This window comes from Xenopus laevis, chromosome 4S (genome assembly GCF_017654675.1).
Source record: "Xenopus laevis strain J_2021 chromosome 4S, Xenopus_laevis_v10.1, whole genome shotgun sequence".
Taxonomy (NCBI): domain Eukaryota; kingdom Metazoa; phylum Chordata; class Amphibia; order Anura; family Pipidae; genus Xenopus; species Xenopus laevis.
This window is the reverse complement of record NC_054378.1, coordinates 102,340,100-102,365,335: the sequence shown is the minus strand read 5'-3', so window position 1 is coordinate 102,365,335 and position 25,236 is coordinate 102,340,100. Positions and strand designations below refer to the sequence as shown.

Sequence of the window (25,236 nt, the reverse complement as noted above, 5' to 3'; positions counted from 1 at the left end):
GCTTTTCATATGTTAGTTTGTAACCTTGAAATGAAAATGTTAAAGAAATCAAAATTATTATACAGAACCATATTGTTGTAGTTTTTTTTTTATGGAAACATGTGTCTAATCCATATGTAAATGTTACAGCATAGCACTTTAGGTAGCAGTTATTTGGCTCTGACCTGCAGAGCTCACTTAATAACATTAACCAATTAGTAGTAAGAGATTATTACACAGGGTTGACTAGTCTCCATTTCCTTCATTGTTCTCTATTTATCTTAGATAATTTATATACCAAAGCTATGAGAACCATGGACCAGTTTGGTGTGTCGTCACATAATAAGCACAATCAGTAGTAGCATTTAAGAAAGAGTGGTAGAGAGTCAATGTTTCCATCATGATGAGTCACAGAGGTCCATAATATACTTATAAGCATATTTTCTCTTTATGTCACAAGTAACTGATTCTTAGCATACTTTCTTTTTCACAGGCCCCCAGATCCTCTGGTAGAGATTTTTGTGCAGCTGTACTAACTTCTTGTTGGACTTGATTCTGACTTATAGCTTTCATGCTATTTCCTTCTCCTCCATCTGTTCTGACACTTCTCCCTTCTTGAGATATACCATTAACCCTGCTAGCTTCTTCATGTACCTCATCTTCACCTCCTTTTAATGTTCCATGAGCAACACGGACAGATGTCCTGCAAAGGACTCTTCTCAAGCCTCGCTGGAAAGGTCGAGCGAGGAGAGCATAAATAATTGGATTGAGACAGCTGTTTGCATAAGAAAGGGCTACCACAAATGAATATAGCCCATAAAGCTTAGGACTTTCTGGCAGGGGCCACAAAAGATTGATAATGTTCAGTGCATAAAAGGGAAACCAGCATAGGACAAATGCAGTGACTGTTAGAGCCACCATCTTGGTTACCTTTCTTTCAGGCCCCTGTCTGCGATTTGGAGCTACTCTAACACGCTTTCCAGAAGAACGTATTTGGGCCACTATCAGTAAGTGGCAAATGCAGATTACAAGTAGGGGGCAAAAGAAGCCAAGGGCAGCAGTGTACAGAATAAAACCAGTTCTCCATATGTGTGCTGGCTCAGGCCATGCTATGTGACAAGTCCCAGTATCCCCTGGCACACCAGAAAAGAATACAACAGGGAGCACAACCAGAAATGATACGATCCACACAGTCACATTGACAAATTTTGCCACCTTAGGTTTTCTCCACTTGACAGACTGAAATGGACGCACTACAGCGAGATATCTATCAAAACTTAGAACTGTCAGGCAAAAGATACTGGTAAACTGGTTAACTGCATCTAGAGTCATTACTATGCGGCACGCAGGTGAACCAAAGGGCCAGTAGGATAGGGCATTCTGGGCTGCAAGAAAGGGAAGACCCAACATGAAAAGGTCATCAGCCATTGCCAGATTAAGAATATAAAGGGCAGTTACTGAGTTCTGGCCAGCAGGACTGCGCCATGCCAAGTATATAACCAATGTATTTCCCCATAAACCTACTGCACATACAACCAGATAGACAAGAGGAATTAGGAGTCCAGGAGAGGTTCCATTCTGATTAAATGAAATATTGGTATTAAGGGTTGCGTTAAACTCATTGTAGGAGCTCTCAAGCAGGGTAGTTGGAAAGGTTGGTGTCATTATTGAGGTAAACTAAACAACTTACGTTGCCTCTTGATTTCAGAAACTATTCTTCTGTAGATATGCTTTGCTTTGCTTTCTCATAAACTAAAAATTTCATGCTGCCTCACTTTAAATGTGGATTTGAATCATATTCGAGTTAGGTTTTACATTTTGTAGGATATTCCACAGTTCACAAATCAGAGTGAAGAGTCTCTGGTATCAGCCTTATGTTTATCTTCATAAAATAGAACACAGTATTTTCTGGAAATGATTTCTCCTTGATTTCAAATTATTGCTTTAGGAAACAGAAGCCAGAGCCGCGTACTGTAAGATGCAAAGGATATCTTTTGTTTCTTTTATACTTCTTTACTACTCTTTGTTTTCTCATTAAATTGGTGGCACCATTCTTGTTAAAATGTATTTTTTCAGCATGTATCAATTTCTTTTGGATGTTTCTGACTCTCTCTCGAGGACCTTATTGTTATTCTTTTCAGCTACTGCATGGCTGTAGCAGCTTCATTTCTGTAAAGAAAAAAAATGAAATACAAAAATGTATAACCAAATTCAAAACATATAGTCATTACCAAAAGTAATACATTCTATTTCTGTTATGCTTAAATTCAATCATCTTGCTCTGAACTAGAGTTTTATGACTTTCTGAGTTTTGTACATATAAGCAAAGCATATGTTTAGCTGCTGTGTCACCAGAGGCAGTCATTAAAGTTGAAGCTGGGCCGTGGAGCACACATTTGCAGAAAGATAAACTGAATAGCATATACACTATTTCTTAGTTCTTATACGGGAAGGTAAAAAGGGGTCAATTGTCATTCATAGATCTATGTAGAACAATAGAATGAAAACCATTCTCCTATAATGGTGAATGCACAGTTCCAAAAGTTAAAAAAAAAAAAAGGGCAAAAGTGAAATGCTTTAGCACTTTGCAGTGTTTCCTAAATCTCCTATGGTGGAGATTAAAGGAAAATTATACCCAAGAGCAATGTGGGTCTCTATAAAAATATATTGCATAAAACAGCTCATTTGTAAAACCATATGTAAATAAACTACTTTCATAATATTATACTTCTTCCTGTAACAGTTAGAGCTGCAGTATTGCTGGCCAGGTGATCCTGCATAGAGTTAATAAAAATAAAATTATTGTAGTGGGTGATCCAGATGGAGGAGGAGACTTTTTTAAAAAAAATAAAAAAAAACAGTAACACTACAATGTGTCAAAGTAATGACTCATTTTAATACAGATAATTGAGGCTCCATTTACTTTTCTAACGTATCTGCTAAAAGAAGTGATATTTTAATTTCTGATTAATTTTCTTAACAATGAAACATGTCAAAGCAGGAGGCTTTCGGATAATTATATTTGTCTGCAATATTTGCCAATATTTTTCTGAATGGTTAAAAGAAAGCCTGCATTGTTGAATAGGTGGTGACGGCTTTTGAATGCTGCAGTTATGCCCTTTGAAAACATTTTTACAACTGTAATCTCCTGCTTTGCAAATCAAATCTTGTGCTCCTTGAAATACTGTAAGGCAATAATATCTATGAATGGCCTTATGTACACGTGTGGAACACAAGGGTTCCACACATAATAATGGTTTACACAGATGTGTCACTCACAGAGACAGGGTCGGCCCAGGGCCCACTGGGGCTGCTGTTTCAGGGTCCCCCTCCGCCGCCGCACCCCCCCCCCGTGTGCGGTGCCCAGTGCCATGCGTATCTGTGTAAGTACACGAGCGCACTGTTGGGACAGCCGCTGCAGGAAAAGGAAGCTCATGTTGCGGATCTGGACCAGCGGGGCCCACAAGAACCTGGGGCCCATTGGGTTTTTTTCCATGTACAGACACTCCAAGACAGAAATAATACGTTTAATATCTGAGTGTCTGGGCTTTGGGCTATAACTGATTCATATGAGTATGTTTAACATGGATAGAATAAAACCAGCAAAATATATATGTAACAAGTGGATTGGTCAGGGTCTGCCTTAACCTTCCTTGGGTTACTATACACTGGTTCCAGAACCCGGGCTCCAACTCCCAGCAACTCCCAGTAGGCACACTATAATTAGACTCTTTATCTTCAGATGGGGTCCCCGCTTATGGTATGGAGTAAGGGATTACCACTCTGGAATAAGCACACAGCCATCACACTATATCAAATAAGTTTGGGCACCAGTGGTTCTTTAAAACAGCAGAACAATTTATTGAACTGATGGTATTCTTCTTAATGGTCAATCACATATTCAAGGTGCATGCTCAGACGGTACACTTCATGAACAAATAGTGGCAGCAGGTCATTTACACAAATATATTGCTCACGGATCCTCTCTGATCCTTTGTTAGTCAGCTTTCTGAATTGAGTTGTCTTGCCTGCATTTGGTGCACAATCTCCATGGAAGGTGAATCTCACAACTCCAAGGATCACTCTATCCCTGAGCCTAACAACTTGAGTCCATATCCTGGCGGACTTGTTGCCACAGGGTGCTAAACCTTCAGTAAACGCCTAGTTGGAGCCTAAGCTGCTCAATAATTTTCATGAACCTATCTATCACTCCTATAGTGACCTATTACAGTTTCTGACCTGACACTTGCTTGCTCCTATACTGAGGTCTACCTCCACCTCAGACCCTCACAGCCACACACCACCTACTCCAGCAAGTGGGTGTACTAGAAAAGAGAGACAGAACTCATGGGAGCATCAATTTTTATAACCTCTGGGAACTAGCCCCCCTCCCCGCTGGGAAAAAGGACCCAGCCTAGCTGCTAACACATTCCCTGGAGCCTACATTTATTTATGCATAGTATTCACCATTCCATCAGCACTCACCATTCACCAGATCTAGTGCACATGAAAAGGGGTGCTAGGCAGGTACCTTTCTTCTGCCTACCCCATGTTCGCTGCTCTCCCCTGCCTCCCTCCCCTCCAGCGCTCTCTTCTGCCTCCCTCCTCTCCGGCGCTCTTACCTGCCTCCCCCCCTCCGGTGCTCTGCACATGAGTGTGCACACTGCTTTCGGGGGCATGTGCGCACAGAGCACGTGCACACTGGGGGAGCGCGGCGGTGGGCCAGATCACCTAGGGGGCCTGGTCTTCTTGGCCCAGCACTGCACCAGTGACTACAATATCATATATATACATTCCAATTATCCCCTTCTTTGTGTGACAGTTTAGAAAAGCGGACCCAAAAAAGATCTGGGTTTGATGGAGAATAAATAAAGTTTTCGCTGATCAAGGTTGAGTTGTTCTTAGCTGGGTATGGTCAAGGCAGGTCAGGTGTAGCCTAATTGTTCTCGTTCCTGGGGACGTGCCTAGGGTGTGAGTCTCTGCCACAGTGGCGTAACTATAGAAGAAGCAGACCCTCTATAGTAACAGACCCTCTATAGTATTAGTAATATAGTGACGCGTGCACAACCAGAGTAGGGACATAACCAGCAGAGTGGCACAAAATGATGTGCACCGGGCCCCTCGAAATTTGTTTTGCCACTGGGGCCCTGCACTGTCATTGTTTCACTGGTTTCTATGCTCTGCCATCTACCCCTAGTCCTGTCTCCACTCTCTTCACTTCTGCTGTTGTTCCCTCATAGTGAGATTGTGCACATCTATTTGCACATTCACCTAGGGTGCCCAGGCAGGCACTATGTTGGGAGTTATGTGAACATGCTTTTGCAGGTTTCTAAGCCTTAACCACAATGTCCAGAGAAGTTTTCAGTACACTAGATCCACTAGTCTTGACTGAAAAATAAATTAAACATGCCACATGTTTCTCAGCTCCTTGATAACAAATTTATGCAATATGAGAATACGGACACTGTAGAACATCTTCTATTTATTATGAGCAATATCTACAGTTTAGCAACATCCCATTGGATGGGTTCAATTGGGTTCAAGTAATTCCATCTTGGCTCTGCATGTAAGTGGGACCTGTACAAAGCATTGTTGGCACACAGGAAGAGAGAAATAGGTATTGGGTGCAAGAAACCCATCTGATAGCTCTGCAGAGTGGAGATGCACTTTCTCACAAATTGCAAGGGGAATCCAGCATGGTGGGCATAGTTGCAAAATTTGCTTAGAGGCACATAGGTGCAGATTTGGTTGACTTATATAAATATAAATGCAAAGTATGTTTCAGGTTTAAAAATTCACAGCAGACAAGGTTTTTTTCTGAACCAGTAAAAAAATACAGCTTTTGGTTGAGAAGACTTCCTGGAGATATTTTTGTATGAGCTCATATTAGTAAAAAGTAAATAGTAGATCAAAAATGCAAACCTATGTCATCTAAAACCATGGATATTGACTATTATTATTATTATACATTCACCTTTTTGACACAATTTAAAAGCAAGTTCGGACAATTATTAATTTTGGTTGCCTAAATATGTTTAACTGATTTAAAGAAATTAGTCAGATGAGACTTCTCCCCCAAAAAATTAGCAATTAAGCATATATCATGCAGTATCTACAAAGCAGAGTAATGCCAAATGATTCTGGGTTTACATACAGGTAATAAAAGACTTTATTATAATCTGTATTTGTAAGAGAGCGTGCTTTTTTCATGAATGTAATACAGACACAATAATCACTTTTAGCCTGCTTGCATTAGCAATGCAAATCCATAAATGATGTATTAACAAAAAGCAAACTCTATCATGGATTTAATATGCTCTTGGATCTTTTTTTTTCAAAGTGAAATGAATAAGGAGGATCATTTTGTTTAACAAAACCATTTTCAGTAATTTTAATGAAGATCCTTATATATAATGCACACAATACAATCCAGTTCACTGCAACAAAAAAATCTAAAAAGAAAGGAGGGCCATTTTTGTGCCAGGCTCTGTGCAAATATTATTTATAATTCTACAACACAAATCAGAATTTGCCACTGTTTTATTACAGTTGAGATAATAATGACCGCAGGCCAAAACAGTTGGGAAGACGTACCGCAATTAATGAACTGTCAGAACTCTCTTTCATTAACTTTACCTGAAATGCCTTCCAAACAAAACAACTGGCAGACACGTCATTTTAATAAGCTAGAAGAGTTGATCTATTTTAAAGAGAAAATAATTTTTTCTGTAGAGTTGATACAAATTATTAAAGTGTGTAACTGGCCTCTGGGTCGACTAATTTAGCCGGAAACTGGGTCAAAGAATGCAGCCCTAGTTTTGTAGTCTGCCATTGGATTGTATACTAGTGGAGTAGCATTTTAGCACCCACAGACAGCAACAAACCTGCTCCTTAATGATAATGGACACAACACTCAGCTGAACCTTGGAATAAGACAAGTTGGATGTGAAGGTACTCATAGCATACTCTCCAGCATAGAAGGATCATGAAGGTAGATTGTCTGCTGGTGCTTTTTCTATCTTTGTGTACTTAATTTGTAACAGTTACCTTTCTCTTAGGGTTCTATCCCTAATATGCCAGAACTTACAGGACCGAAAAAAATGTAAAACTGAAAATAAGTCACTAGGACTGATGGGACAGTAATTACTATACATAATTGTAGGGTTAATTCCCCTACGGTCTGAAATCACATGGTGAAAATAAGTCACTAGGACTGATGGGGCAGTAATTACTATACATACTTCTAGGGACCAAAATGGTTAATTCCCCTACGGTCTGAAATCACATGGTGAAAATAAGTCACTAGGACTGATGGGACAGTAATTACTATACATACTTGTAGGGACCCAAATGGGTAATTCCCCTACGGTCTGAAATCACATGCACATGGTGGAAATCCTCTGCTTCTCCAGCTACAGGGTCTACCTAGAGTCTTGGGAGGGGCAGCATGTCTGGTAGATGCTGGAGGGTGCCAGAAGGTGTTCACTGCTGTGTAACTGTTTTGATATAGGCAGAGCCATGTGCTCACAGCCATTGCTGATTTCTTTCTCACTGAGGACAGAGTGACAAGAAGTGCTGCAACATGTAGGGGCTAAAAGGAGTTTGAGAGCTTCACTGAATGGATTTCATCACTGCGGATGCCTGTTCCAGCTCTGGATGAGTTTACCAATCTGAGTGAATCCCCAGGGTGAGTTGTGCCCATGGTAGGGTAGAAAAAGAAGGGATCCAGCATGTCTACTGTTTGTGAAACAAGCTTTGCTTGTGTGCCTGCTACGTGGGAGCAAATACCTTTGTCCAGCAGGAAAGGTATTTGGGCAGGTAGCGCTACCTGGGAAACTTAAGAGCCCTTCGACTGCTGTTGTTTTTAGTTGAGCTTTAGACATTGCATATTTATTTGTTGGACCCAAAAGCCATACAAAGTGACAGTCATGAATAATTAATAGTGATTGGCGAATCTGTCCAGTTTCGATTCGCCGCGAATTTCCCGAAAAATTCGTGAAACAGGTGAAAAATTTGCAAAATGCCAATTTTGACGCTGCCAACAAATAGCGAGCGTAAAAAATTGACGCCAGCGACAAGTTGGCATAAAATTTGTGAACCATCGCCAGTGAATTCTTTTTTGACGCCGCCAATTTTTCACAATGAATTTTATGTTTAAAAAAATGCCTTTAATTTTTAAGTCTCTTTGGCCAACCTTTATCTAAAGCTCCCCTGAAAACCAGCCCGGGGGTTCTTCTAGTGAGTACCACGGAGCAATCGGCTTCCTTCTTCTTTTTTCTTCAAATTTCCCAGGGCAGATATATGGCAGTAGAATGAAATAACTGGCTTTGTGGTTGAAGTTCGGCTTTTCACACTTTTGCTCATGCACAGCCGCAAGAAGAAAGAAGAAGCAGGAAGACGATCGGTCTTTGGTGCTTGCTGGAACAACCCTCAGATTGGTGCAGTTTTCTCCCGATAGAAGCACCAGTCTGCGGTTTCAAATAAGTAAATGCAACCACATGGGGTGCCTAACTTTTTGCACCCCCAAGTATGCCATTTCCTTCTTTTTTAAAAGTCATGAATCAGTTTGTAGAGATTAAAATTCATAATTCTGACTTTAAAAATTCAAGGTTCATTCAAAAGCATTTTGTTTGCTGGCCCCAGCGCTCTGCCATAGAGATGAATTCATAAAGATTTGGATGTTTAACTCTGCTCCCCCCCAAGACAGGGTGGCTGCTAATACAACAGATTGAAGGTGTACTGAATAGCAACATCTGGTATACTGGTTCAGAAGAATAATGTTATTTTTTGTATTACAGGGCTTTAATAAAAATTCACAAAGCCTGCATGCAATTAATTGGATTGCCAGGCAACAGCATTTGAGTTTGCTTCATGTCTTTTTATTTGTTTAGATAATTACTTATCTATGAGAACTTTTAGGGCCAACTGTCAGGCTGCACTAGTCTGCCAAATTCAGCAGTGCTCCCACCCACAACATAGTATATAACTGTGTACCTATTAATGTATGTATACATATATACTGTATATGCAAATATATATATATATATATTCTCACACACACGTGTACTGTATAACAGGACCATGTAAGTCATATTATTTGCCTTTATAAAGTGTACCTTAGAAATACACAGCTGAACCAAATAACAAGATGGTGTTGGAAGGTGTAGTTACCACTATTACTGATGATAAAGATCACAATTCCTGTTTGTTTGATAGAAAGATGAGTTACTCTTCCCCAGGCTCATGGATTATATAGAGATTTAAACCAATGTTGTGAAAGGGATGCATTTGCTACACTGTGTGAGATATGCTCAACAGTGGTTTAAATAATATGACTGGAAGACGAATAAAAGAGGGCCTGCGAGTGAAACCCTTGTATGTAAGTCTACCTCCTTGTTATCTGTAACCCTATGTAAAATGAAAATACTATATGGCATGTAATTTTGTATGTTGATATGTTTAATAGGTGCAAATAAAGACATTATAAAAAAAAGAGGGACTGAATAGAAATATAAGTGATAAATATAGATATAATAAGACAGCTTTATGGTTACTATGGCAAGTGAGCTTGGCATCCAAATAGCAATTAAAATACAGGTAAGAGAGAGGGAGTGTAGACAGCCAAATTGTTCAAAAATTACACTAATAAATGAATATAAATCATCTAGATTATCTAGCTTTTGTTCATAGGCTAACTGTTATTTCTTGATTAATTATACAGACAACATTATATTCTCTTGCCTTTCTGTGTATTATTCTGGCCTTTGCTGTTGAGATGAAACTGCACAGCATTCAAGAGGCAGCTATCAACAAGCTCTTACAAATCTCAAGGATATTTCCATTAAGTGAGGGATTAACATGGAGACTCTTGAGGTGGGTGAAATGAAAAAGTATATACACTGTATTTATGTGCATGGAATCTCTTGTTGGCTCTTTTCACTCCCTAGCATTTTGTTGGTTGAAATAATATAACGTTTGAAATATTTATCTCAATTAGATACATGTTTAATCCTGGAACATCTCCCCTTATTTATTAATATATATTTAATTCAGTTATTCAGAAAACTCTGAATTACGGGAAGACCGTCTCCCATTTTAATTTGCATTTTTTAAAATGATTTCCTTTATCACTGTAATAACAAAATAGTATCTTGTATTTGATGCCAACTAAACCAAAATTAATCCTTATTGGAGTCGAATTAATTCTGTTGGATTTAAAAAAAAAAAATTTCGGTAGTCTGAAGGTATGACAATTCAAATTGTGGAAAGATTACGGATTTCTACTTTATCAGGGGAATGTAATAAAAGTCGCAAAGAGCAAAACAATTCGCACCAATAAGACTAAAAATCCACATCTCGCAATGTAATATTGTTCCTTAAACTGTTATTGCATTGCGAATTTTAATTGCGCATTGCGAATTTTAATTGCGCACTCATAAGAAGTGCTTGAAGGTGTCGTAATCTTTTGGAGCAAACATAACGACTTTTTCAGTAAGAAGTTTTATTACATTGACTGCGCATTGGCGCAAACTATAAAATTCGCAAACGGTCTTTCACTGTCGGAAGTGGTCGCTAAACAGTTTCCGGGCTCGCAAAAGCTATATTAAATTCGCACAAAGCAAAATTTGTTCGCGCAAAGGCATAACTTTTCGCATTGCGAATAGTTTTTCCGTTAGCGATTTTTATTACATTCCCCCGTAAGTCTACTAAGAAACCCAATAGGATTTTTCTGTATCCAATTAGAATGAATTTTATATAGGTGGGATGAAGTACAAGCTACTGTTTTACTATGACAGAGAAAAAGGAAATCCTTTTTAAAAATGCCAATTATTTTTTTAATACCATTTAAATGTAAGAAAGCACTCACAGATACAACCATCATATATCAACGTGGAAAAGGTTTATTCCTCCATATTCACATGATGTGAATACGGAGGAATAAGCCTTTTCCACTTATACAGTATGATGGTTGTAGCTGTGAGTAGTGATGGGCGAATTTATTCCGCAGGTGTGAATTCGCGGCAAATTTGAGCGATTCGCCACTGGCGAATAAATTCGCAAATGCCTGCAAAAATTCGCTGGCGTAAAAAAAAAAGACGCCGGCGACGTTTCGCCAATTTTCACCGAATTTTTCGGCGAAGCGAAACGGCGCAAATTCGCCCATTAGTAGCTGTGAGTGCTTTCTTACATTGGACTTTATAATATATGGTGAGCACCCAGTCTAAGTATTTTGAGTGGAGAGTGCCGATGGAATACTGTATATTTATATATATTGCTACAGCAAGGAATAGCCTAAGGAAAGTACTGCATATGGTGGCAGTAGAGAAGGAATAAACGTACAGTCAAATCACAACCCTTCCCCAAAATTGTACAATTCTGAAGCTCAGTTGTCATATTCTACTAGGTTAATGAATGTTAAGGGACATAAAATAACAGTATCCTCAAATAAATATATTGCCCAGGGATATAGGAAATTGCATATTGTTTCATGATGATTATGCTTTTGACTTTTTCTGTGTACCAGTGAACATTGTAGATATGGAAAAATCCACTATCGCATTATAGTGATAAGCGATTTTTTTTGCAAGGCATGGATTTGCAGCGAAATTCAGCACTTTGACACTGGTGGATTTTTTCATGAAAACTGCAGCAAAAACCCGCTGTGACAAAAAAGTTGCCAAAGCAAAATTGGCGCTTGTAACTTTATGAGCCAAATTTCCGGATTATAACCTAGAAATTCAGCTCCGCTAGTTCAGAGAGCACTATTGGGCTTATTTCACTATTAAATTCTGCCCCCTTTAAACCCTCTCCGATGCAGATGTTTTAAGCGCAGGGCGGGAGCGGGGAGCAGTTCCAGGATCGCCCCTGGAAGAACAGTTGCCAAGCAATATTTGGACTTTGGTTGTAAAAGAAGAAGAAGCAATGGTTGCTGCCATGTATGCATGGCAAGAACACAATTTAAGACTAGGGATGGGAGAATTTGACCCGTTTTGTTTCGCCAAAAAATGTCTTTTTTTTTTGACGCACGATGCCATACAAGTCTATGGGCGTAATTTTTTCAGCGAAACAAGGCAAAAAAATTTGCCCATCCCAATTTAATACTTAATAGATTTACAAGCATGCCTTACAACAAGTGAGCCTAGCCTCAAAAACACACATCTTAAAGGAGAAGGAAACCCTCTGGGCGCAAAACCCCTCCCCCCTCCCCTGTGTTGCCCCCCCCTCCCTCCTCCCCCCTGGCCTACCTGTCCCCCTGGGCAAATGCCCCTAACTTGTTACTCACCCCTCTGCGCAGGTCCTGTCCACGGAGTTCACAGTTGCCATCTTCTCCCACGCGCGTCTTCTTCCTGCTCTAACCGGCGTCTTCTGGCGCATGCGCAGTAGGAACAGTTACCGGTACGGCTCTACTGCGCATGTGCCGAATGTCACAAAGTGAAATCGGTAAACTTTGTGACATTCGGCGCATGCGCAGTAGAGCCTTAAATGGGTAAGTAAATACAACCACTTGGGGGTGCCTGACTTTTTGCACCCCCAAGTATGCCATTTCCTTCTCCTTTAAAAGTCATGAATCAGTATGTAGAGATTAAAATTCATAATTCTGACTTTAAAAATTCAAGGTTCATTAAAAAGTATGTTGTTTGCTGGCCCCAGTGCTCTGCCACAGAGATGAATTCATAAAGATTTGGATGTATTGTGCACAAAATGATCACTGTGGACAAAGCCGCCACTAAAATAAGCAGCCGTGGAGGAAAGCCACTGAAAACCACCCTTAAGGGGGAATGTAATTTAACATCACAATTGTTAATTAGTGGTGCTTGCGAAGCAAAAGCATCACTACTGTTATCTTGCAAACTTATTTTTATTCTTCTTCTGTATGAAAGTTTGGCGCGTAACTAGTCCCGCACCGTTTGTCCTAGACCCATGAATGAGGTGTCAAATCGTGCGGCTTAATCGGGAATGGGGTGGTATGACTTTTCTAAGGGGTGGGTGGTTAATTGCCCCTTGCGGGGGCAATTAACCACCCCAAAAAGTCCCATAGATTAACATTGAGGCCAACTTTTGACGGATTCTAGCGCAGAGAGGGAATCTTGTAGAAACGTTAAATTTACCACATTTGAAGAGGTTTGCGACCTGTGTCAGATGATACCCCACACGAGGGTATAAGTTTTACCCCCGGGGCAGGAGAGGTCCCCAAATTTGCCCCATTGACTTATGATGGGGAATTTATCGAATAATTAGTTTGTCGCAGACCCATGAATGAGGTGTCAAACCGTTCAGCTTATTCGGGAATGGGGTGTTGTGACTTTTCTGTCCTATTTTGGGGACCCAAAAAAGTGAGCGGAGCCGCAAACAACCAATCAGATTTTCCCTATTGACTTCAATGAGAAAATGTAAACAGCTGTAATTCTCACAGTAATAAAGCCAGAGCTCCCAAACTTGGCACCGTGGGTCACTGGGTGACTGCAGCCAAAATTTATAAAAAGTGGGCGGAGTCTACAACAGCCAATCAAATTTCAGCCATTCAATTAAATAGGAAAATTTTAAACTGCTGCCGCTCTTAGACGGTTAATGGCAGGGTCCTCAAACTTGGCACAGTTGGTCACTGGGGGACTGGGATTAAAATTAAGAAAAGTGGGTGGAGCCAAAACCAACCAATCAGATTTCTTTGATTGGTTTTAATGGGAAAAATTAAGAAGGCTGCCATTCTCTCAGTATTGATGTCAGGGACCTTGAATATCACAAATGTGGTCGCTGGGGGTTTCCACTTCAAGTTTAGAAAAAGTGGGCGGAGCCACCAACAACCAATCAAATTTCATTCATTGATTTTCAATAGAAAAAAATAGAAATGCTGCCATTTTTACACATTAAATGACAGCATTCCCAAACTTTGGTATGTTAGTCACTGAGTGACTGTGGTTCACAATTAGGAAAAAAAGGGGCGGGGCAACAACAGCCAATCAGATTTGGGCCTGAGTTTTGCCACGGCAAGCACCACTCACATTTTCTTCAGGAAATGTACCTCTCTAGTTAAAATGGTGTTCTTGCGAAGGTTTAGCGCTGCCCCCACCCCCACCCCCCCCAAGAAAGGGTGGCTGCTAATACAACAGATTGAAGGTGTACTGAATAGCAACAACTAGTATACTGGTTCAGAAGAATAATGTTATTTTTTGTGTTACAGGGCTTTAATAAAAATTCACAAAGCCTGCATGCAATTAATTGGATTGCCAGGCAACAACATTTGAGTTTGCTTCATGTTGTTTTATTTGTTTAGATAATTACTTATCTATGAGAACTTTTAAGGCCCACCGTCAGGCTGCACTAGTCTGCCAAATTCAGCAGTGCTCCCACCCACAACATAGTATACAACTGTGTACCTATTAATGTATGTATACATATATACTGTACATGCAAATATATATATATCTGTATATTCTCACACACACGGGTACTGTTTAAAAGGACCATGTAAGTCAAACCCTCTATCATTTGCCTTTATAAAGTGTTCCTTAGAAAATCACAGCTGAACCAAATAACAAGATGGTGTTGGAAGGTGTAGTTACCACTATTACTGATGATAAAGATCACAATTCCTGTTTGTTTGATAGAAAGATGAGTTACTCTTCCCCACGCCTATGGATTATATAGAGATTTAAGCCAATGTTGTGAAAGGGATGCCTATGCTACATTGTGTGAGATATGCTCAACAGTGGTTTAAATAACATGATTGAAAGACGAATAAAAGAGGGCCTGCGAGTGAAACCCTTGTATGTAAGTCTACTTCCTTTTTATCTGTAACCCTATGTAAAATGAAAATACTATATGGCATTTAATTTTGTTTGTTGATATGTTTAATAGGTATGTAAGTCTACTTCCTTGTTATCTGTAACCTCTATTTGGAAATTGTCTTGTTTATGGTTTACTTATCCTTTAAGAGTAGTGATTTTCCACTTGCTCACCTTTTTGTTTTATTTAGCCTTCTATAGTCCTTTCTCTTCATTTTCTATCCACTTTTCTCCCGACCATATTCTCTTTCCAGCCAATACAAGGGGCCACACATGGTATGGCCAACTTCCTTTCTGCCAGTGCGCCATGGCCATAATGCAACGGACCAATGAAATATTCTAACCTGCCAGATTCCACAATGATCAATATTCATAGTATATGGATATCAGTCGACCTCAGCAGGGCACCATAGATTTTCATATGATATGAATTTTATACAATATTACAGGCATGGCGTCCGTTATCTGGAAACCTGTTATCCAGAAAACTCCAAACAACAGTAAGGCCATCTCCCATAGACTCCATTTTAATCAAATAATTTACATATTTAAAAATAATTTCCTTTTTCTCTGTAATAATAAATACCTTGTACTTGAACCAAATGGAGATATAGTTCATCCTTATTGGAAACTATAATTACACTTACCTTTATTAAAAAAAAAATTTCCTTAAGGGATAGGCTTTAGCAGTGTATGCTCTGAATTTAGAATTGGCACATATTGCAAAATATGTTTTATATATAAAAAATATGATCAAAAATGATATATCTAAAGACCATGACTGGGTTTTTTTTACATTAAGTTCCTGACTATCTTCAAAAGGGACTTCTCAGTAAAAATGTCTCATTTGTGAACTACTCTTTTATGGCTGAAAGCACATTAGCCCAAAGTCTGAAATAGAGAGAATATCAAGGGTTTATTCAATCAGCACTAAGGGGCATGTTTTTCCAACCCTTAGTGCTCTCTCACTTAAAATGTCCAGGACTATTTACCTTACATCTTTAAGTGGTCATTATGATTACCCCGGAGTCAAGTGCTAGACCACTGAGGGACTGAAAATTGCTCATCTTAGTTAAGAACGACTTTTGTCTGGGATCTTGCTGCAATCAGCACACGGGGAAGGTGGAAAATACAGGGCTCCTTTGCACCTTGCACCCAGCTGTGCTCCCTTACATAAAGCCTTAAAGGAAAACTATACCCCCCAAACAATGTAGGTCTCTATTAAAAGATACTGAGTAAAACAGCTCATGTGTAAAACCCTGCTTCGTGTAAATGAACCATTACCATAATAATATACTTTTTTAGTAGTATGTGCCATTGGGTAATCATAAATAGAAAATTGCCATTTTAAAAAATAAGGGCCGCCCCCTGAGATCGTAAGATTCACTGTGCACACATACAAACCACATGTAAGGTCACATGAGCCAATTAACAGACAGAGTTCTGCCTTTTGCTTCCTCACTTCTTCCTGTTACAGTTAGTGTTGTAGTATTTCTGGTCAGGTGATCTCTGAGGCAGCACAGATAGAGTCACGAAATGGTGGTTCAAGGCAAGAGATGTAAAAGGGCAATATTTATGTAAATATATATTCCAGTTTGGTAAGATTCTTTAATATGCCATTCAATTTGATATAAACTATCTGTTGCTTAAGTATTCATTTTGGGGGTATAGTTTTCCTTTAAAGAGGAACGTCTAAAATAGAATAATGTTAGAATTGCTGTATTTTGTATACTAAACATAAACATGAACTTGCTGCACCAGAAGCCTAATTAAACATATGATTTATGTTTTCAAAGTTGGCCACAGGGGGCTGTCAACTTGTAACTTTGTAAAACATCTTTGCAAGACCAAGACCATGCACATGCTCAGTGTGGTCTGGGCTTCCGTTGGGAGGTTAAACGTAGGGATCGTCATAAATTATCAAAACAGAACAAGTCAAATAATTTCTGCCATAGAAGCCAATACAGCAAGACTGAATTATAATAAGAATATGCAGACTGCACTGGGCCTGTGGATACAAATCTCTATACAGCGGCCTGCTGCTTTATAGGGAAACAAACAAAGCTGCTCGAGGTCAGTGAAGTAAGGGGGAGCTCCCCTCTGCCGTTTGAAAGTATGATTAGTTTCCCTGCAGAGCAGTTAGAGACCATCTGAAGTTTCCTATCTGCAGCTGTCAGAGCAAGTAAAACGAAGGAGGAATTACAACTCATACAGTCACGTTTATTATGAAAATGGTACACATTTTTTAATTAAATTATATTGGAAATATATTTCTTTTTCATGGGATTTTATTTTATTGCCTTTACATCTCCTTTAATGACATGCAAGTTAGGGGTTGGATAGGGGATGGTTTAGGGGTGACACCTCCGGGTGTGCCAGCCCTCACCCCTCAAGAATACATTGTTGTTGAATGCAGGCAGCACTGTATTCATGGGGGGGATGCAGGTAATTTTGCTCCATTTTGCGGCCAGAGGAAACAGCACCAGGGCAGGGTGCAAAGTAGGAATACACCAAATCCACTATTTTAGAATTTGGCCAAATCCTTCACAAAAGATTTGTCCAAACTGAATCCGAACCGCACTGCATTACTTCCTTGTTTGTGTGATGAAAAGTCACATAATTTTTAGGATCCAGATTAAGCATAATCCGAATCCTGCTGAAAAAGGATGCATCCCCAACCGAATTACTGGATTCTCTGCATCCATGGTGCAAAGTGCAAAAAAAATAATAAGTTTAAACCTGTTTTTTGCAATTTGTACTTGCCCCACTGTCAGGAAAGGAGCCTGATAATACGTTTAAATTTAATCTAGTGCAGGGATCCCCAACCTTTTTCACCCATGAGCCACATTCGAATGTAATAAGGGTTGGGGAGCAACATAAGCATGAAAATAGTTCCTGAGGATGCCAACGACGGGCTGTGATTGGCTATTTGGAAGCCCCTATTCAATTCAGCTGTTTTTTTTTGCAACCAAAACTTGCCTCCAAGCCTAGAATTCAAAAATAAGCACCTGCTCTGAGGCCACTGGGCGCAACATCTAAGGGTTTGGGGAGCAGCATGTTGCTCACGAGCTACTGGTTGGGGATCAATGATCTAGTGACTTATAAATGGAGTGTGTTTTTCCCTGCAGAAAATGACTAACCTGCCACAGGCTAATCAGATATCGATAATGCCGGCTGCTGGGGCAAGACTGAGTTAAAGTGTCATATAGAGAAATTAAAGGGGTCTGGAACCACAAATATAGGCCGGATATATTGAAAAGGGTCAAATAAAAATGAAAATCGAGCATTAGTATGCCATTTGCAAGCTTTCCAGAAGAATGTAAGTCTGTTTGTTAAATAAAGGCAAATCTGTAACATTCATACAGTATGTATGGAATATATATATATATATATATATATATATATATATATATATATATATATATATATATATATATATATATTGATGCAATGCAGTGCTGTTATCACACCTTAGAAAATCCTGGGCTTCCCACAGCAGTCTTCTGGAAGCATAAGTGTGCCAGGACATTAGATAAGACTCCTAAAGGTGATAAAAAAAGCCTCCAGGTCACCAATGTTGCCTGATTTTACTTGTAGCAGATGCCTAAGTTTGAAAGCTATGAAAATGTAAAATAAAAAACATGGTCCCCTGTAGCCGCCAATAGTCTGCAACTCCACCAGTGACTTTTGTATTTGAACCCTTAAATTCCAGGAATTAACATATAGCAAATGATATGTAAATTACAGAACAACCCCTATAGGTATAAGTTATAGTAATGGTCCTTCCCGTAATCACTTAACAAAGGCGTACTCCCCTCCCAGTACATGTATGAGACATGTTATCCAGAATGCTCAGGTCTTGGTTTTTAAGGGGCCTTTCTGTAATTTGGATCTCCATAACTTGAGTTGCCCCAGATTCGTTTAAATATTAAATAAACCTAATAGGATTGTTTTGACTTCATGAAGGAATTAATTATATAATTGTTGGAATCAAGTACAAGGTAATGTGTTACTATTACAGAAATAAAAGGAAATCATTTTTAAAAATGGGAATTATTTGATTGTAATGGAGTCAAAGGGAGATAACCTTCCTGTAATTTGGAGCTTTCTGGAAAAGGGATTTCCGGATAATCGATCCCATACCTGTACTAGCATAGCAGATTTGCAACCATTGTTGCCTCATCCTGAGAAATTAAAGCTGACATTAAGTCTTCCATGTGTCCTGAGCCAAACAATCTGGATTTACTCTCCTACCTATAGACCTATGTTTTTACAAGCCTGTTTGCACAACAAAGATATCCAACACATTTGATAAATTAGATTTTACACTGTGGCCCATATGCTGCACATTACTATCAAACATCATTCCACGGGCTCCAAATAATAATAATGATAGACAATCCAATTTGGCTTAGCTGGTGCAATACTGATCTTCTGTCTGATTAAAAATGTAACCTCCTCTGTGGGTCACAAAGAGTCCTTGAAGGAGTTAAAAAGTAGTGTCATTGGACAGTTCAATGGGCTAATATTTAACTCTGCAAATATGGCCGCCCTCTTGGGTATTGGCGATGCCTTTGTTGGTCGGGCCTTATGAATAATTGCATTTGAAAAATACCTCCTATATGAGATGTTTTTTTTTTTCAAATAAGACCTATGCAAGGTCATAAATTACTAGGAAATCAGTTATGTTCTATGCTTCAGGACACAGATTAAATAAACATAATGAAAGGCTTTGATAATACAAATGCATGTTTTAGAATACAGATACTGTCATCAGAAAGTGATTGAGAGAGGTAACGGTGAAATAGAAAAAACACTATTCTTTTAGTTAATGTTTTATCCTCATTCTTGTTTCATTCTTTATCAGTCAGCTAATATTGGTTCTCTTCTCTGTGCCGTGCCACCATGTGACTAGGATACTGATAAATAACTCCCTTACGTTTTCTTATCAGTAACTTCGCTATGCTGGGCAGATCTATAGCAGATATACATTATTTATAATCATATAGAAAAAATGAGTAAGTGGAATAACAGAAACTAGGCAGAAATATACAGGGGAACATTTATAGAAAGGCATAAGTTGAGGAACATGCTGAACACAGTTTCAAGGACAACTGCAGCATAACACTTCATACGTATATAGATTAATACAGAGAGAAAAGATATTCACTGATTCTAAGGCTCTTTTCACTGAACAAATACATCGAATTAAAAACACTTAATGCTGCACAATGGGTTTCATTCATCAACCCCCCATTGAAGGAGGCAAATAGGTTTTTTGCAATTTTCCAGTGGATGCTATGCTCTGCATTGTCCCTCTTAGTGCAAACAGCCACATGCATGATTTTCACCTTTAAGTTAACCTAATGTTATAGAACTGTCAAGTCTTAGCAACTTTTCAATTGTTCTTCATTTTTTTTTATTTGATATTGTTTTGTTTTTTTTAAAATTATTTGACACTTTCCACCTTTCAATTGGAGGCCACTGACTCAGGCAGTATTATTGTAACTATTGTTATTGTTACTTTTTATTACAGGAATGGCAAAGCTATGCAGAAAGCTCAGAATTACAGAAAGGCCATCTCCCATAGACAATGATTTCCGTTTTTACTGTAGTATCAAAACAGTACCTTGTACTTGATCCAAATTAAAATATTTTTAATCCTTGTTGGAAGCAAAACCAGCCTATTTGATTTATTTAATGTTTACATGATTTTCTAGCAGACTTAATATATGAAGATCCAAATTACGGAAAGATTGGTTATCCAGAAAACCCATTCTGGATAACAGGTCCCATACCTGTACTTGTCTTTCAATATTCATATTCATATTCCTGACTCTCATTCAAACCACTATCTGGTTGGTGGGATAATTTAGACCCTAGCAACCAGATAGGTGCTACAATTCCAAACCACGAATAAAAATTGCAAATTGCCTCAAAATTTCACTTTCTGAATCATACTAAAAGTTAATCTAAAGATTCTTTTCTATGTTGCAAGAATTAAAGGATACCTGTCTCCTTTTCAAGTTAAACATGAAACCTGAATTCCTTTTTTTAATTAAAACATCCATGCCTATTATAAAGGCATTTAAATATCTCCGTTGTCAATCATATATTGCTTGCACCGCCTCTATTCCTTAGGCTTAAGACATAGAGGCGGGGCATGCAATTACTTCCACTTTCCATTAGCTGTTTCATGATGACATACGTGTACTGCGCTCTCTCTAAAATGTATATACTTAAATGTGTATGTGTGCATCTGTATTTAACACTGTAGACCCACTGGTGAAACCACAGCCAACTGGGCCACCCAGCTATCAAAAAAAATAAAATAATCAGGGGTGCCTGGTGCATCTCCTTCGTTGCTTGCACCCAGCACCCACCCAGTCCAAGCAGTCCAGTTCAAGGCACTGGTGAGGGTTACTAACTTACAGCAGATCCCACTTTTCGGCCCCCTGCCCTCCCTCCCGCAGTCATAAGGTCTGCTGACTGGTAGCAAAACCACTGCTTTGAAAAGATTGTTGCTGCACTACAACTACACCAGCCATATTTACCTAATTTGTGTGATTCACCCTATTATGCAGAAAGCTTAGAGCTCATTTATCAAAAATAGACTATGCTGCTTCAGAAAACGAAGGGCTGTATATGTCCTCCCATAAAGGATTTGCTCTGTTGCTGGTGGGAAAGATTTTTGCTATTTGTCAGCAGGTTTAAATGTGGGTGAAAAATCTCCCCACGTGCCATTAGCCATGACAAATAAAAAATAACAAGGGTTGTATAACCAAAAGGACTGCAGACTGGGTATCACTTACAGTATATAAATTGGGGATAACTGCTATCCCACAGCCACAGTCCCTGCCTAGAGACTATTCTCTCCACTGCTACTATAGGCACCCTCTCTGCCTACTATACCTGCAATCCCACAACCACAGTCCATTCCCATATACTATTATCCCACTACTACTATAGACACCATATCTCCCTACTATATCTGCCATCCCATAGTCACATTCCCTTTCCAGAGACTATTATCCCACTGCTACTATAGGCACCATCTCTCCCTACTATACCTGCTATCCCAAGTCACAGCCCCTTCCCAGAAACTATTATCACACTGCTACTATAGGCACCATCTTTATCTACTATGCCTGCTATCCCATAGCCACAATTACATCCTAAATGCCACTAAAAACCAATGCCAGTAAATTCCCAGACACTATTATTCCACTGCTACTATAGACACCATCTCTCCCTATTATACCTGCTATCCCACAGCCACAGTCCCTTCCTAGAGACTATTATGCCACTGCTACTATAGGCACCCTCTCCCCCTACTATACCTGCTATCCCACAGCCACAGTCTAGTCCCAGAGACTATTATCCCCACTGCTACTATAGGCACCACCTCTTCCTACTATACTTGCTATCCCACAGCCACAGTCCCTTCCCAGAGACTATTATCCCACTGTTACTATAGACACCATCTCTCCCTACTATACCTGCTATCCCACAGTCACACTCCCTCCCTAGAGACTATTATCCCTACTGCTACTATAGACACCATCTCCCCCTACTATACCTGCTATCCCACAGCCACAGCCCCTTTCTAGAGACTATTATCCCACTGCTACTATAGGCACCACCTCTCCCTGCTATACCTGCTATCCCATAGCCGCAGCCCCTTCCCAGAGACTATTACCTCCACTGCTACTATAGGCACCAACTCTCCCTACTATACCTGCTATCCCACAGTCCCTTTCCCCTAGACTATTATCCCACTGTTACTATAGGCACCATCTCTCCCTACTATACCTGCTATCCCGCTGTCATAATCCCTTCCAATAGACGATTACCCCCACTGCTACTATAGGCACATTTCTCCCTACTATAACTGCTATCCCACAGCCACAGCCCCTTCCCAGAAACTATGATCACACTGCTACTAAAGGCACCATCTTTACCTACTATGCCTGCTATCCCATAGCCACAATTCCATCCTAAATGCCACCAACCTTACGTTATTGTATGTTTATGAACACATACAATATCTCCTGCCTAGAAACATCACTGCATTGTGGGGCCTTGGGTAGACAATTTTACTTAGACCCACACACTTTCTACAAGTTCAGCTAGTAAAAGGAGCCCTGTCCAACATCTGTTGAGGCCAGGGCAGGTATTAAGAACTGCTGCTGGCACAACAGAACACAAGTATTTGCAAGAGCTAACTACAATTTTTCACCTATTGTTGCACTTACTGCTGCTTCTACTCTATGAAAAATGAGCCATATACTGTAACAAGCAATTTTAAAGCAATACATGAAAGCACTCACATATTGTTCTGTGCCTGAGAGAACTATCAAACACAAGGACAGGTGTATACAATGGGCAAAACAGAGCAATGCAGAGATTGCACAAATCCTGCTATACTGTACTCATGTCTACTTTATATTATGCAGTACAAAATTCCAATAAATTCTCTGTTGCAAACAAACAGCACAGGTATATTAAATATAGGTATGTGCTCTGTCATGTAGAATACTTGGGACCTACTGTATGTTTTTCTGTATAGGGAATCTTTATGTACCATATGGCTAATAAATAAGATTTTAAAATACAGATATGGGATCTATTATGAGTAAAACAGTTATGCAGAAAGCTCAGAATTAACGGAAGATTGTCTTCTATAGACTACCTTTTAATAAAATAATTCAAAATTTTAAACTATATTGAATCTTAAATAATCCTACTCGGTTTATGTAATGTTTAAATATTTTTAATACACTTAAGGCATAGAGAACTCACAGAAAGATGCCTTAAATGGAAAGCCCAAGGTCCTGAGCATTCTGGATAACAGGTCCCACACCTGTACAAACAAATCAGTCAAATTAGTTTGCAACAACATGGAATTCTGCTATGTTATCAGTACAAGGTATTGGATCTACATCTACAGAGACAAAAACAAATTAACAAGATCTATTTGTTTAAACGGGATGCTATAGGAAATGGCCTGCCTGTATTTTGGAGCTTTCTGGATAATGAATCCCACACCTGTACTATGCAGTTTGTGGACACCTGGCACAAGGTTGCACACAATGAAATAGAGATGTACAGTTTTATTGGAAATGAAAAGAAAAAGGGATGGATATATACAGGTATGGGACCTGTTATTCAGAATGCTCGGGACCTTGGGTTTTCCAGACAATGGATCTTTCCGTAGTTTAGATCTTCATACCTTAAGTCTATTAGAAAAGCATGTAAACATTAAATAAACCCAATAGGCTGGTTCTGCGTCCAATAAGGATTAATTATATTTTAGTTGGAATCAAGTACAAGGGACTGTTTTATTATTACAGAGAAAAAGGAAATCATTTTTAAAAAATTGGGTTATTTGGGTTTCCGGATAACGGATCCTATACCTGTACTGTGATCACGCTGGTACAGTAAGTGCTATAGACTGGCAGAGACTCCTGCTGACACACAGACTGCCGCTGAGCACCAATACACTGTGCCAGACATAAACCAGCAGCGTCTGCCTCTCTCTGTCTGCCTCCCCATGTGCCGGGGCAAGTGGATAGATAACAAGTACAGGTGAGTTTCTAATGGAGTTTCTAATAAAGCCTTTTCTCTATGGATTGCTTCTGAGATACATACCTGCTTTAGAACAGTTATGTACAGGTGTGTCAGCACATGCATGTCTGTACTGTATTCAGTTACAGCTCACAGGTAGGCAGGGACAGGTGCTCCTTGCTGCAATGGATGTTGGTTAGTTGCCTCTGTCTCCTGGCTATAGGTATTCTCTTCACTCAGCTGCGGCTGTTGTACTGCTCATTCTTTAGAACTCCTATGCTTGCCTTAGTCTCCTTTACCCTATCCCCATTCTCTTCTGTCTTTCTCAATATCTCTGTATCACAGATTTGCCTGTCGGTGGCACACAGGTTGAAAACCAATCAGGGACTGGGAAGGTGGAGAGAGGGGGAGCGAGTGGGAGTGAGGGAGAGAGAGATCTATAAATACATAGGGGTAGAGAGGAATGGACAGAGGATAAAAGTGAGAATGAAAAAAAGGAGGGAGAGGGATGCAGAAAATGGGAAAGATGGGTTTTTAACTCTTTCAGGGACAATGATCCTTAGCATGCCAATGTCATTCCACTGGAGAGACACAGAACACTTTCAGACTTGCATTTAGCTTTGCACAAATGCCTAAGTTTATCTTGTTGAAAGTGCGGACTATTCCTTGCCATACAGTTGGGTTTTTTTCCCCTCTAGTACTGAGAATTGAAACCTATAAAGAGTGTAAAGAGTTAATGGCAGGGATGTCTCCCCTCTTGCTGCGTCATTCCACACTCACATTCTCGCCCTCTGCCTCATTCATTTTTCCGCATGCATCCATCCTACCCCATTCATTTGTTTGCTTACGCTCACTCTCACTGGCAACAGCCACAGCACAGCATCCCTGTGCATTCCGACGCATTGCA

The 25,236-nt window shown here is 39.6% G+C and overlaps 1 protein-coding gene across 2 annotated transcripts; it reads right to left on the bottom strand.

Annotated features, from left to right (window-relative positions):
- On the bottom strand, positions 1 to 24,771 carry sstr3.S (somatostatin receptor 3 S homeolog). Of its 2 annotated transcripts, none has more exons than XM_018259935.2 (2): positions 24,414 to 24,771; positions 1 to 2,148 (listed from the first exon to the last, which is right to left on the bottom strand). In XM_018259935.2, exon 2 carries the CDS (start codon positions 1,642 to 1,644, stop codon positions 433 to 435), a length of 1,212 nt encoding a protein of 403 aa, XP_018115424.1. In that variant the 5' UTR covers positions 1,645 to 2,148; positions 24,414 to 24,771; the 3' UTR covers positions 1 to 432. The 2 variants fall into 2 exon arrangements, with proteins under 2 accessions (XP_018115424.1, XP_041417598.1); XM_041561664.1 differs by lacking the exon at positions 24,414 to 24,771 and adding an exon at positions 23,565 to 23,616.
- Positions 24,772 to 25,236: the final 465 nt, after the last annotated feature.